The sequence below is a fragment of the Hemitrygon akajei genome, unplaced genomic scaffold, assembly GCF_048418815.1.
Source record: "Hemitrygon akajei unplaced genomic scaffold, sHemAka1.3 Scf000050, whole genome shotgun sequence".
Lineage (NCBI taxonomy): Eukaryota > Metazoa > Chordata > Chondrichthyes > Myliobatiformes > Dasyatidae > Hemitrygon > Hemitrygon akajei.
The window spans coordinates 5,595,619-5,611,081 of record NW_027331936.1 but is presented as its reverse complement, the minus strand read 5'-3'; the positions used below and the strand labels follow the sequence as shown (position 1 = coordinate 5,611,081).

At 43.8% G+C, this 15,463-nt stretch overlaps 1 protein-coding gene across 1 annotated transcript in view; it reads left to right on the top strand.

The window, feature by feature from the left end:
- The first annotated feature begins 4,683 nt into the window (after positions 1 to 4,683).
- The window catches only part of LOC140721099 (uncharacterized), an 18,561-nt gene continuing 7,781 nt past the window's right edge, over positions 4,684 to 15,463 (top strand). Inside the window, exons 1-2 of the mRNA XM_073035964.1 lie at positions 4,684 to 4,886; positions 5,137 to 6,496. Coding sequence (XP_072892065.1) covers positions 4,684 to 4,886; positions 5,137 to 6,496 — 1,563 coding nt within the window. The remainder of the gene's footprint in view (positions 4,887 to 5,136; positions 6,497 to 15,463) is intronic.

The window sequence follows — 15,463 nt, the reverse complement described above, 5'->3', positions numbered from 1 at the left end:
TTGCCCGGCCTGCTGAGTTCCTCCAGCATTTTGTGTGTTTGTTGTTTGTTCTACCTCCTCCTGTTCTGAACTTTTCTACAGGTGAGAACATGTTTTGACCCATTCTCTCTGGGACATGATAGTATCAAACACCTTTGCCCTTGGCAACAAGTAATTTTCACATCAGAAATGTGCCAGACTCTAATGAGACAGACTACTGCCCTTCCCTTCATATTCATTGGCATTGCCATCACCAAGTTCATCACCGTCAGTCATCTGGAGAGGGTTCAGGGGAAATATTTATGTACAACACAGAAACTGCTGTTACCTGTCTGTATTGTGGTGATGCAAAAGTTGCTGGAGAATTTGCAAATGGGAAGAAGTGGAGTGAAATTTGGAAATCTGACTTTTTAAAGCGTCATTTAGCAAACAAGTCACATATGGACAGTGTGCAAAAGCTCTGGCGAGAAAATCCTTCATAACCCACTGTAGGCCTGCTACATAGGTTGTGTGTCAGTGCAGATGAACTTGATAGAACCCAGAGGAGATCAACGTTTTTATCGATAGTGATTTGCTAGCTGTGAAAATGAATACCTCTCTATATAAAATTCACTGTGCACATGTTGTCACTGGGTAAAAAATACACGGTACATGATTTATGTGCACACTTGTCATTACAAATCAGAGGGGACATTGGTGGGAAGGAGGGGAGACCTCCAGTGTCCCTGATGTCCTCACCTTCAAGATGTACATCCAGCTGCAGCTTGTAACCCGGCACTTTAGGGAGTTGGAACTGGAAATGGATGAATTCCAGATCATCCAGGAGTTGGAGGGGGTGATAGATATGACAGGAAGAGAGGTGAGTTACACACAAGGTACAGGACACTGGGAACTGGGTGAGAGTCAGGAAGGGAAATGAGGTTAAATAGCCATCACAGAGTACTCTTGTGGCCATCCCACACAACAACAGGTGGAACACTTTAGAAAGTATTGGGGTGGATTACCTTGCAGAGGAAAGTCAAAGGAATGATAGGGGATTCATTAGTTAGGGGAACAGAACAGGAAGGGGACTAATATCCTAGTGGTAAGGCTGCGAGAGCAAGTGTGGTGGAGGGGGGTGCTGATGTGGTTAAAATGATTTGTTGGGGTAATGAGAGCCAGAATGACAGGACAGATAGTGGACAGGGTGATTTGAATTGAATTGACTTTCTTACATACATCCCTCATGTACATGAGGAGTAGAAGTCTTTACGTTACATCTCCATCTAAATGTGCAATGTGTAATTTATAGTAATTTATAATAAATAGTTTGTGCATAGAACAGTCAGTATAACATAGATATGCAATTGTATTAGCATGAATTAATCAGTCTGATGGCTTGGTAGAAGATGATGTCCTGGAGCCTGTTGGTCCTTTTGCTGTGATACCGTTTCCTGGATGGTAGCAGCAGGAACAGTTTGTGGTTGTGGTGAATTGGTTCCCCAATATCTTTTGGGCCCTTTTTCCACACCTGTCTCTGTAAATGTCCTGAATAGTGGGAAGTTCACATCTACAGATGCGCTGGGCTGTCCGCACCACTCTCTGCAGGTTCCTGAGATTAAGGGAAGTACAGTTCCCATACCAGGCAGTGATGCAGCCAGTCAGGATGCTCTCAATTGTGTCCCTGTAGAAAGTCCTCAGGATTTCGGGCCCCATCCCCAACTTCTTCAACTATCTGAGGTGAAAGAGGTGCTGCTGTGCTCTTTTCACAACACAGCCGGTATGTACAGACCATGTGAGATGCTTGGTGATGTTTATGCCGAGGATCTTAAAGCTGTTCACCCTCTCAGCCCCAGATCCTTTGCTGTCAACAGGGGTCAGCCTGTCTCCATTCCTCCTGCTGCTTTGTTTTTGTGACAATGAGGGAGAGTTTGTTTTCTTGACACCAGTCAGATGTTGTTCAGACCTCAGACAGAGTCAGCAATCAAATGGTTGAGCATGGTGCGATGAATGTGCTGAGCTGTGTATATCACAATGCAAGAAGCATCGTAGGAAAGCCCGATGAGCTCAGGACAGGGAATTATGATATTGTGGCCATTATAGGGGCTTGTTTACACATAACAGTCTGAGGGATTTAGAGATATTTGTAGAGAGATTGCAGACCATGCCAAGAAACAAAGGTTGTTCCAGTAAGTGATTTTAACTTTCCATATATTGACTGGGACTCCCATACTGTAAAAGGATTAGATCGGGTAAAGTTTGTCAAATGTGACCTTAATCAGTATGTAGAATTCCCGATGTAGAAGCTGTTAGGAAATGATCCAGGGTGGTGACAGAATGCCATGAGATTCAAAGTAAATATGGAAAAAGAAAGGTCTGGACCACGGGTTGAGATTCTAAATTGCAGAAAGGTCAATTTTGATGGTATCAGAAAGGATCTGACAAGTGTGGTTTGGGACAGGTTGTTTCCTGGCAAAGGAGTACCTGTAAGTGGGAGGCCTTCAGATGTGAATTTTTGAGGATGCAGAGTTTGTATGTGGCTGCCAAAATGAAAGTTGAAAGGTAACTGGTCCAGGGAACCTTGCTTTTGAAGAGAAATTGAAGCCTCGTATATTTTGTTCCTCTAAATGCCTCAGACTGTTGGATGCTACCGAGACCCATTAATGACTACAAATCATGATTCCACGCACTGAGCTCAGCTGACTTTTTTTGTTGTCTTCTTTTGGTTTCTCAAAGCATCTGAATAGTTTTTATTCTTTTGTTTGCCCTCTCTTTGACATTTATGTTGGCTTTGGCTTCTCATTTTAGCCACAGTTGTGTCCTCCTGTCTTTCTAATGCTTCCACTTCTGTGGAATCACTCAGCTCCCGAATTGCTCCAGAAACCCCAGCCACTGCTGCTCAATTGTCACTCCTACCCTTTCCCTTCCAAACAAGTTTGGCCAGCTTCTCTGTCATAGAAACATGGAGAAATTCAGTAAAGAAACAGGCTCTTTGGCCCACCTAGTCAATGCCAAAAAAGCATGTAAACCTGCAGTGCGATCTGGACCAGCTGGCAAAACTGTTTGAGAAATGGAAAATGGAATTTATTGCAGACAAGTGTGAGTTGTTGCACTTTGGCATGACCTACCTTTCACAGTGACTGGTTGGGCATGGAGGAGTCTTGTAGAAGAAAAGGACCTGTTGTAGAAGAAAGTCCTTAATTCACTGAAAGTGGTTTCACAGTTAGATAGAGACAGAAGGGAAGATTTTAGCCCAATGGCCTTCATGAGCAAAAGTACTGACAATAGATGGATGTTATGTTGACTTGTAGAAGACATTGGTGAGGCCTAATTTGGAGTATTGAGTGCAGTTTTGATCACCAACCTACAGGAAAGATGTAAAGACTTTGAAAGAATTCAGAGAAAATTCACAAGGATGTTGCCAGGTCTAGAGGACTTGGGTTATAAGGAAAGATTGAACAGGCCAGGACTTTATTCCTTGGACTGTAGGAGATTGAGGGGAGATTTGATTGTGATAGAGGGGCATAGATAGTGTAAATGCAAGCTGGCTTTTACCACTGAGATGAGGTGGGACTACAACCAGAGGCCATGTGTTAAGGTGAAAGGTGAAATGTTAAGGGTAACATGAGGGGAAACTTCTTCACACAGACGGTTATCTGGCTGTGGAATGAGTAGCCAGCACAAGTGGTGCATGCAAGCTCGATTTCAACATTTAAGAGGATCGTGTAGGTACCTGGATGGTAGGGGTATGGGAGTGGGCAGATTAAATAGTTCATCACAGACTAGATGGCCCAAAGTGCCTGTTTCTGTGTTGTAATTTTCTATGACTGTGACAATAATACAAAAATTCACTCTGTCCTTTTAACAGCTGTGCGGACCAACCATTCATCTCAGCAGGAATTTTTTATATGGCGTTAAAACTGTAGCACTTTAAGTTCATAATACATAAAAGAAAATCCAAATGCACATCAAGAAAAACTATTTGCGTGAGACTGTTTCAGTTACTGTGCGGCCAGGAACCCATGTTGCTCAGCAAAAACAGGGAGTAATACCAATGGAGAGAGTCAAACTGAGCCAACGCTCAAATTGGAGATGGCAGAAATGTCCCATTCTTACAGGGACAGGAAGAGCATCAGGGAATTGATGGTCATTCCAGACACCAGCACTCTACCCAGTCAGGAGATGATTTCTCTGTCCAACTTGGGTTTAACCTCACTGTAACAGTGTGATACCAGATCAAACCTTGGCAACTCATGTAATCTCATCTGAAATGTTGTCCTACACCCATTGATGGATTTTGTAAATCTTTTACAGGTTAAAAACAAGAAGGAATTTGTCTCTGGAAGCTCAAACACGGCACACCAGTTTTGTTGTCTCTGTCTAGATGTTTAAGAAGTGGAACAAGGGATCCTATCGACCATCCTTCCTGCTCAGACTTTGGGGAGGGATTCACGCGGTCATTTGACCAACTGGCACACCCGTCATTTTACACAGGAGAAAGGCCGTTCAGCTGCTCAGACAGTGGGAATGGATTCACTCGGTCATCACAATTGAAGGTACATCAGCAAGTTCACACTGGGCAAGCCCATTCACCTGTTCTGTGTGTGAGAAGGGGTTCAGTCGGTCTTCCCACCTGTGGACACACCAATCAGTTCACACCACACTGGGCATAGGCTGGTCATCTGTTGAATTTCTGGGAAAAGATTCACTCAGTCATCAAACCTAATGGCTCACCAGCGAGTTCACACCAGGGAGCGGCCATTCACCTGCACATTCTGTGAGAAGAGATTCACTCACTCTTCCAGCCTATGGAAACACCAGCGAGTTCACACAGGGGAGAAGCCATTCACCTGCTCAGTCTGTGGGAAGAGATTCACTCATTCATCCACCCTACAGAGACATCAGCGAGTTCACACTGGGCAGAAGCCGTTCACCTGCTCAGTCTGTGGAAAGAGATTCACTCAGTTATCCCAAGTACAGAGTCATCTGCGAGTTCACACTGGGGAGAGGCCATTCACCTGCTCAGACTGTGGGAGCAGATTCACTCAGTTATCCAGCCTACAGAGACATCAGCGAATTCACACTGGGGAGAAGCCGTTCACCTGCTCAGAATGTGGGAAGAGATTCACTCAGTCATCCCAACTACAGAGTCATCAGCGGGTTCACACTGGGGAGAAGCTATTCTTGCTCAGTCTGTGGGAAGGGATTCACTCACTCATCCAACCTACAAAGTCATCAGCGAGTTCACACTGGGGAGAAGCCGTTCACCTTTTCAGAATGTGGGAAGAGATTTACTCAGTCATCCCAACTACAGAGTCATCAGCGAGTTCACACTGGGGAGAGGCCATTCACCTGCTCCATCTGTGGGAAGAGATTGAATCAGTCATTCCAACTACAGAGACACCAGCGAGTTCACACTGGGGAGAAGCTGTTCACCTGCTCAGTCTGTGGGAAGAGATTCACTGATCCATCCAACCTACAGAGTCATCAGCGAGTTCACAATGGGGAGAAGCCGTTCACCTGTTCAGAATGTGGGAAGGAATTTACTCAGTCATCCCACCTACTGGCACACCAGTCAGTTCACACTGGGGAGAGGCTGTTCACCTGCTCAGAATGTGGGAGCAGATTCACTCAGTTATCCAGCCTACAGAGACATCAGCGAATTCACACTGGGGAGAAGCCGTTCACCTGCTCAGAATGTGGGAAGAGATTCACTCAGTCATCCCAACTACAGAGTCATCAGCGGGTTCACACTGGGGAGAAGCTATTCACTTGCTCAGTCTGTGGGAAGGGATTCACTCACTCATCCAACCTACAAAGTCATCAGCGAGTTCACACTGGGGAGAAGCCGTTCACCTGTTCAGAATGTGGGAAGAGATTTACTCAGTCATCCCAACTACAGAGTCATCAGCGAGTTCACACTGGGGAGAGGCCATTCACCTGCTCCATCTGTGGGAAGAGATTCAATCAGTCATCCCAACTACAGAGACACCAGCGAGTTCACACTGGGGAGAAGCTGTTCACCTGCTCAGTCTGTGGGAAGAGATTCACTGATCCATCCAACCTACAGAGTCATCAGCGAGTTCACACTGGGGAGAGGCCATTCACTTGCTCAGTCTGTGGAAAGAGATTCACTCATTCATCAACCCTACAGAGACACCAGCGAGTTCACACTGGGGAGAAGCCGTTCATCTGCTCAGAATGTGGGAAGGGATTCACTGATCCATCCAACCAACAGAGTCATCAGCGAGTTCACACTGGGGAGAAGCCATTCACCTGCTCAGTCTGTGGGAAGAGATTCACTGATCCATCCAACCTACAGAGTCATCAGCGAGTTCACAATGGGGAGAAGCCGTTCACCTGTTCAGAATGTGGGAAGGAATTTACTCAGTCATCCCAACTACAGAGTCATCAGCGGGTTCACACTGGGGAGAGGCCGTTCACCTGCTCAGTCTGTGGGAAGAAATTCACTCAGTTATCCAGCCTACAGAGACATGAGCGAATTCACACTGGGGAGAGGCATTCACCTGCTCAGACTGTGGGAGCAGATTCACTCAGTTATCCAGCCTTCAGAGACATCAGCGAATTCACACTGGGGAGAAGCCATTCATCTGCTCAGAATGTGGGAAGGGATTCACTGATCCATCCAACCTACAGAGTCATCAGCGAGTTCACACTGGGGAGAAGCCGTTCACCTGTTCAGAATATGGGAAGAGATTTACTCAGTCATCCCAACTACAGAGACATCAGCGAGTTCACACTGGGGAGAGGCCCTTCACCTGCTCAGTCTGTGGGAAGAGATTCACTCTGTCATGCAACCTACAGAGACACCAGCGAGTTCACACTGGGAGAAGCTATTCACCTGCTCAGAATGTGGGAAAGGATTCACTCAGTCATCCCAACTACTGGCACACCAGTCAGTTCACAATGGGGAGTGGCCGTTGTTTTGAATCCCTAGGTTTCGTTTGCTGTGGACTTTCATTTTAAGAGAGATTAAGAATGTGAATCAGTCTGACTTGCAGCTTGTTTACATTGTTCGCAGTTTGTTTAGTTTTAACCGAGGACACAGACATTCTGAGTCAGACATAGACGAAGGAGGAAAAATGGAAGGATCGAAACCAGGGAACGAGTGGCCAAGGGTCACTGTTTGGAATTTTCCTATGCCCAGAAGGGTGGGTTAATTATCGATTCAGCATAAATCAAATGTGTGGTTGTTACTTTGTTTGAGCTATAGGTGTGGATCTGATTTGGGGTATCCTGTGAAGACCACTGATGTGTTAACCCTTGCCTGGGTGTGGTGTGGTAATTCATTTGAAGATGATACGCATTGTGACAAGTCACTTTCGGTGATCATTTGTATGTGGATTTGGAAGGATGACAGATAAAATCTACCATGACTGTTCTCTTGTTTTATGACCATGGAACCTGTGGAATTCGACATAATTGCCTTCTCTTGACATTTACCCTGGATTACAAATATCTCTCTCATCACCTATTCTGTGGTTGAACTGAACTTTCATACTTTACCTTCTCAAGACTCCAAGCCTTGTTTCCCCCGAGCTCAATAGTTTGGGAGTTTTATTTACACACATATATACAGATAACACTGTTAACTTCTGTATATCTTGTTTAAGTTACTATTGTTACGAAGGATGAACAGCTCTGATGGGCAGAAGGGTGCAGGGTTGCCCATGTCCCCCTCCCTTGGGAGAATTACAAACCATTACTGTTGCCAGGCTGCTAATGAGAGAGAAAGAGATGAAACAAAAACATACTTGGACTGGAACATTTGCTTCAGATAAGGGAGGGATAACTCAGGGAGGAAGAGACTTGTTGTTCCACCATATTATGACTCCTGTAAGACTTATGGCTCTGGAGAAGGCTGTTTACTTGGTACCATTCTGTTCATTAAAATTCCTCAGTGGACAGCCGGAGTGGGCTGGTTTGATGGACTAAGCCATTCAAAACTGATTGACACCTGAGACCCTGTCAGTAGGGATAAAATAGAGGTCTGGGGAGACACCCCTCAGACGCACCAAGAGACACACTAGTGAGCACTGCTTAAGTGTTGGAACCCACGAGAAAGTGTGGGGCATCGGAGACCGAACGAAGGATCGGTCAATTTTAACTCAGTGTTTATAGCGAGGCTGGTGGGGGCTTGTGTGTGTGTCCACCCTTGCCTGGGTGACGAGTCCGCCATAGAAGAACGGTCTAGCAAAAGGACAGAGGGGTCATACCTAAATGGCCACAACAACACATCGATGGATCAAGAACGTAAAGGAAGGTTTGACTGGCTATCACTGTTTGCTCGCTCTCTTTCTCTCTCTCTCCAACAATTACAACACATCGACCAACAACTACCTCAGCCTGTATGAACAGAACTGAACTTTATATTCACATATGACAATTCATTATCCCCTAGACATCGATAGAGTTTGTTTATTATTGATTATTATTATACCCACACTTTTAGGTTTAGTATTGCTAACGTGTATTATCGGTATATTTGCATTGTTGATATTGATTTGTATATTTTACTAATAAACACTGTTTTGATAATAGTACCAGACTCCAATGGATACTTATATCTTTGCTGGTAAGACACCCAGTTACAGGGTACGTAACACTATATTATAAGTAGATCCTAATAAAGGTAGTTTTAACATCAAAAACAGACTCCAAGTGTAGTTTATTGCTGCTGGTTCGTGTCTAAAGCGTTGCGATTCATAACAAAATTGGGGCCTGCGTCCGGGATATGAACAGATTTGGGGACGTATTGATTTATTATCGATTTCATTGGGGAAATCCCTTTTGATTGATTTGTGTGTGGAAAATCAGCAGCAATGGATGCTGATAGATGTCTGGAAGCACCAACCTCTGAGGCATTAGAGGACACCAGAACTTTTGAGTTGTTGTGTATTGCCAAAAGGTTAAAACTTGATAAGGTGAAATTGACAATCAGGAGGGCACAGATGTGTTTAAAGTGGAGGAATTGGAGGTGTTTCCTGCAAGTAAACCTAGTGAGCTTGAGCTCCAGTACAAGTGAGAAAAATTAAAGATGGAGGCTGCGGAAAGACAGAGGCAGTTTGAGGCTAGAGAGGCAGGAAAACAGAGGGAGGAAGCAGAAAGACAGAGGCTGTTCGAGCTGGAAAAGATAGAGGGATTGCAGCAAAGGGATCGAGTGTTAGACTCTGGTGATAAGTTTGAGGCCAGCCGGGAAGTTAAATTGGTACCTCCATTTGACGAGGCAGAGGCTGATAAATACTTCCAGCTTCATCTTTCGAGAAGTTTCTGTCCCACTCTCTCTCTCTCATCGCTCTGGACGCCTCCCTCTCTCTCTCTTAATAGCAGCAGAGTTCATGGGGTCTATTTTGGACCCCGTTACAAAGTAGGGTTACCCCTAACACCCCGAATAAGAGCTTCCAAAAGAGTAGCAGGGATCATCAGGGTAAACCAGAAATTAAAGCTGGGACTAGTGAGAAGAGTAAGGATGAAGGGAAACTGTTGAAGGAGAAATATTCTAATCTTTCTTGTTACTATTGCCAGAAAGTTAGTCATAAGATGGCTATTTGTTCCATCCTGAAGAGGAAAAACGAAAAGAAGGCGGTCCCAAATGCCCGTGTTCAGTATGTTGAAGCACCTCTAAACCTACAGTGTTTTGAACATTCTGTTAAGGCTCAGATAAGGACTGAGACATCTGACCGAGTTAAAAATAGATTCTATCATTTTATGTCAGATGGGTTTGTATTAGTAAAGGAGGGGTCAATCCCGGTACTAGTGAAAATTCTTCGAGTTACTGGGGCTTCTCAGTCACTTATATTAGACAGTGTTCTAAAGTTTGGTGATGCATTGGGGGCAGCATGGTTTCTGTGCCGTTGTACAAGGTAACTTTACAGTCAGGGTTGGTTTCGGGACCTGTTAAAATCGGATTGTGCTCCAGTTTACCGGTGGAAGATGTTACTTTGCTGTTAGGGGATGACCTGGCAGATGGTGAAGTTGTTCCTGCAGTGCAGTTGACAACTAAGCCAACCACTGACGACCCACAGATGGATTTTAACATTTATCCTTCCTGCCCAGTAACTCGAAGTATGGCTAAAAAGTCTGCCGACACAGATGGTTCTGTGCAGCTCGATTCTGATACCCATGATAGCCAAAATCGGGATTCAGGTTATGATGACCAGTCAGGGACTTTACTGCCTTCATTGTTTCAACAGGATTCCGGTAGTAAGTCTGATGAGAAAGATTTATCCCTGTCAAGGAAGGAGGTTATAGCAGAACAGAACCCAGACCCTGAGATTGAAGTTTTAAAAATTAGCTCTCTCAGATGATGTGATCAAGAAAATGCCAGTAGGGTATTATCTCAAGGATGGAGTGTTAATGAGGAAGTGGAAGCCACCTGCTATAGAAGTGAGTGAGGCATGTGCAATTGTTCACCAAGTTGTAGTTCCTACAGTTTATAGGACTGAAATTTTAACCATGACCCACAGTTTGGCTTTATGTCGACATTTTGGAGTGAATAAAACTGTAAACAGGATTATGAAATAATTTTACTGGCCGAATTTGAGGAAAGATGTTGTGACCCTTTGCAGAACCTGTCGCATTTGTCAAGTTGTGGGTAAACCTAATCAGGTCACTGAAGTGGCCCCACTCCGGCCTATACCTACATTCGGTGAACCCTTTTCAAAATTTATAGTGGATTGTGTTGGCCCATTGCCAAAGACTAAAGCTGGCCATCAGTATTTGCTAACTATTATGTGTACTGCATCCAGATTCCCAGAGGCAATACCTTTCAGCAATATTAAAGCTAAAACTGTGGCGAAGGCTCGTACCAAGCTTTTTACTTTATTTGGTTTGCCTAAAGAAATCCAGTCTGAACAAGGAAGTAACTTTACATCTGGATTATTCCAGCAGGTAGTTTATGAACTGGGAGCTAAACAAGTTATATTGTCTGCATACCATCCGGAATCACAGGGTGCTGTAGAAAATTTTCATTCTACCCACAAAACCATGATTAGGACATATTGTGTTGAAAATGGAAAAGACTGGGATGAAGGAATACATTTGTTTTTGTTCGCAGTCAGAGAGTTGGTCCAGGGTTCACTGGACTTTAGTCCATTTGAACTGGTATTTGGTCATAGAGTGAGAGGACCTTTGACCTTGTTAATGGAACAGTGGATTGATGGAGATGTACATATTAACTTGTTAGGCTATGTTTTGAAGTTCAAAAATATATTACACCAATCCTGTAGAGAAAACTTAAAGATTTCTCAAGACAAAATGAAGTGTTGGTTTGATAAGCAGGCTCGTGAAAGAAAATACCAGGTGGGAGATAAGGTGCTAGCCTTATCTCCAATGTTGACAAATCCACTTCAGGTGAAATTCAATAGACCGCATGAAATAATCTCTCAAATTAATAATCTGAATTATGTTATTAAAACACCCGACCAACGTAAACTAACACAGGTGGTACACATAAATATAATAAAGCCTTAATTTGACAAGCAGGAAGCATCTGTGAGTGTTGTTGTTAAAACAACTGGCAACCCTGAGAATGAAGCATTTAACTCGTCTGAGAATTTTCACAAGCCAAACGTGGTCCCAGTTAGGCTAATGAACTCGGTTGTTCTAGAAAACATTGATAACAAGTTGTCTCATCTGCAGCTAAAGCAACAACAACAGCTGAAGGAATTAATTCTGATATTTAAAGATTTATTTCCCGATGTTCCCAAGCAAACCACGGTCGCAGTACATGATGTAGATATTGGTCAAGCGAAACCTATTAAGCAACACCTATATCGCATGAACGTAGAGAAGTGTAAATTGGCTGAGCAAGAAATTGAATATATGCTGGAAAATGGTATTATTAGTCCTTCAGCATCAGATTGGTGTCACCATGCGTTATTGTGCCCAAACCTAATGGTAGTGTTAGATTTTGCACTGATTATAGGAAGGAAAATGCAGTAACAAAAACAACGATAAGGTTGGAATAGCTAATTTCTTACAAAGATAGATCTGTTGAAAGGGTATTGGTGTGTTCCATTGACGGACAGAGGTAGAGAAATTTCTGCATTTGTGACACCATCTGGTTTGTGTGAATACAATATCTTAATACAAAAATGCTCCAGGAACATTCCAGAGAATGATTGATTTTGTAATTCGAGGGTTAGAACATACAGATGCTTATATTGATGACTTAGTCACAGGGAGTGACACTTGAGAAGAGCATATCTCTGCAGTAGAAAAGCTGTTTGACAGGTTTTCCCAGGCCAGCCTTACAGTTAACTTGGCTGAGAGTGAATTTGACCATGACACTGTGACCTGTCTTGGCTATGTTGTTGGGCAAAGCAAGTTGGCTCCTGTTCGGGCAAAAGTCCAGGCAATTTCTCAAGTTCCTATTCTGACTGCTAAGAAGGCTCTTAGAAGGTTTCTGGGAATGGATGGATATTATCGTAAGTTCTGTAAGAACTTTGCTGCTAACGCTCTTCCTCTGACCAATCTCCTGAAGAAGGGTGAAAAGTTTGTTTGGACTGAGCCTTGTCAGGAGGCATTTGATCGATTGTTATCAGTATTTCAGATTAGGCCAATCAATGTAGTGCTGTCAGCAAATTTAATTAGCAGATTGGAGCTGTGGGTGGCAACACAAGTCATGTGTGCACAGAGAGTAAAGGAGGGGGCAAAAGAGACAACCCTGTGGGTTATGTGTGCTGAGGGTCAGAGAGACAGAGGAGATGGAGCCCAGTCTTACTACCTGCTGGCGATCTGACAGGAATTCCTGGATTCAGCTGCACAAGTCAGGGTGAAGGCCGAGGTCTCTGAGCTCCTTGTCGATACTTCACGCCTTCGTATGGCTACTGCTCTGCCCATGACTGCAAGGAACTGCAGAGAACATCAGAGAAACAAGCCTCCACTCCATGGACTCTTCCTACACTTCCCCTCCCTCGGAAAAGCAGGCCATGTACTCAAAGATCCTCACAACCTGGACATTTTTGCAGCAAACCCGCTCCCACATTGACGGAGAGATACAAAAGCCTTAAAGTGCGTAACACCAGGCTGAAGGACGGCTTCCTGTCTGCAGTTATAAGCCAAATGAATGATAAAATGGACTCGACCTCACAATGTAACTCGACGTGACCCTGCATCATATGTCTATCTGTACTGCACTTTCTCTGCAGCCATAATGCTTAGTTATAGTGAGTGTTTTGTCGTATATCAGCTCAATGTACTGCTGCAATGTATCGATCTGTGTGGATGGTACGTCAGACAAGATTTTCACTGTGTCTCAGTACGTAATAAGAATAAACAAATACCCCGTTTTAATTGTGTGGAAATGTTAGACACACTGAGCTTCTGCTCTGGAACCGCAGAAGGAAACAGAACTGTTGTCATTTCTGAGGAATGCAAAAAAAATAGAAAAGGCTTCAATCTCTCATTACGATCTGCAGTAACTGGGATCAGGTGACCGGTGGTGGGTCTCCCATATCAATATCAGAATCAGGTTTAATAGCACCGACATATGTCATGAAATTCGTTGTCTCTGCGGCAGCAGTAGAATAGATTTTAACAATTGTGATTTAATATAATAATATAAATATTACATAGTTAAATTATATAAATAGTACGAAATGAAAAAAAAACGATGTAATAAACTATTTTAATTGTGTGGAACTATTTGACTGACTGGGTTGTTGCTTTGGAAGTAGTGGAGTGAAGCTTAACTAAACTGTACACATTTATGAGAAGCGCAGAGAAATAGAAAAGTCTAAATTCTCACATAAATGGGTCAGACAGCCAGAAACATTGGCAGCACTTCAGCAGATAAAAACAGTGAAATGAAACATGCTGAAAATATTGCAGAAAAAAACATATTGTCCACCACAACGAGAGGACGTGACAGATCCGGATCTCACTGCCTTGGCTGAACGGGGAAAGATGAAGCTACACGGACACGTAGAGCAGTGACCCGCAAATGCTGCAGATCTGCAGAAAAACGTGAACAGGAAACGGGATCACGTGACAGGATTGGTGACTAACTACTCTGCGGAAAAAAGCAAACTTGTCTCTCAGATCTCCTCTCACCTTAAATGTATCAGACATTTCAACCCCCAGGACAAATATATCGTCTGTCCACTCTATCTATTCCTCTCGTAATCTTATAAACGTCCATCAAGTCTCACCCCAGCCTGCCTCGCTCTGGAGAAAACAACACGTTTGTCCAGCCTCTCGTTATAACTCATGCCTTCTAATCCAGGCAGTGTCCTGGTAAACCTCTTCTGCGCCCTCTCCAAAGCCCCGACATCCTTCCGAGAATGGGGGCGACCAGAACTGTATGAGACACTCCAGATGTGGTCTATCTAGTTTTATAAAACTGTGTTACGAATGATAACGTTTTAGAAACGAACCAGCAGCAATAGAGTTCACACTGGAGTCTGGTTTTGATGTTAAAACCACTTTCTTTATTAGTATCTACTTATAATATAGAAACTTAAATGAAATAAAGTTAACAGTGTTAAGTGTATATATGTGTAAATATAACTCCCAGACTATCGAGCTTGAGGGAACAAAGCTCAGAATCTTGAGATGGTAAAGTAGGAAAGTTCAGTAATCCACGGAATAAATGATCGTCGGGAGATATTTGTGATCCAGGGTGGAACGTAGAGAAAAGGCCGTTACTTCAAAATAACTGTCGACGAAGTTCTTATCCGTTGAATCGTCCAAATACGAGTTATCAGCGAAAGTGACCTGTCACAACCTTCCCAGGCAAGGGTTAATACAAGACATTCCGAAACCCACTCCTATGGATTATACGAAGTGACAGCCACACACATTCGTTGTGGTTCTGTGTGCCGATTATCAACCCACTCTTGTGGACATAGGAGAGTTCCAAGCCTCAGATGCGACTAACTGAAGCGATCAGCTTTTCCAGTCTCTCTCTCTCTCTCTCTCTTTAGACTGGCCGACTGCCTGTCTGCAGATCGCTCTCTCTCTCTTATGGTTCAGTCCACAGTTAGCGCTGTCAGCCTGTGACTGACGTCATAGCCCCGCCTCCTCACGCCGGCGCTCTTAAAGAAACAGTCACAGTACGACCGCAGGCTCGTAACAGCCGCAACACAACTTCCCAACTTTTGAACTCAATGCTTCAACTAATAAAGACAACCATGCCCTTTGCCCTCGTAACCTCCCGGTCAATCTGTGCAGTCTCTTTCTGGGAGCAATGAACTTGGAGTCTAAGATCCCTCCGATCATCAACACTGTTCAGGGTTTTGCATTTAACAGTGTACTGTCTCATACATTCGACCTACCGAGCTGCCAAGATGATCATCACTAATCAAATCTCACTGAGATTTCTCAGGTCCTGTTGAATTTATTGCCAAGTGCACAAGTACGGGAAGGTACAGGTACAGAGAAACACTGACTTGTGGCGGCATCACAGGCAAGCACATTCAGATAACACACGGAACATAAATTATACGATTCTCTGTCAGTAACAATCTATAAATATGTTTAT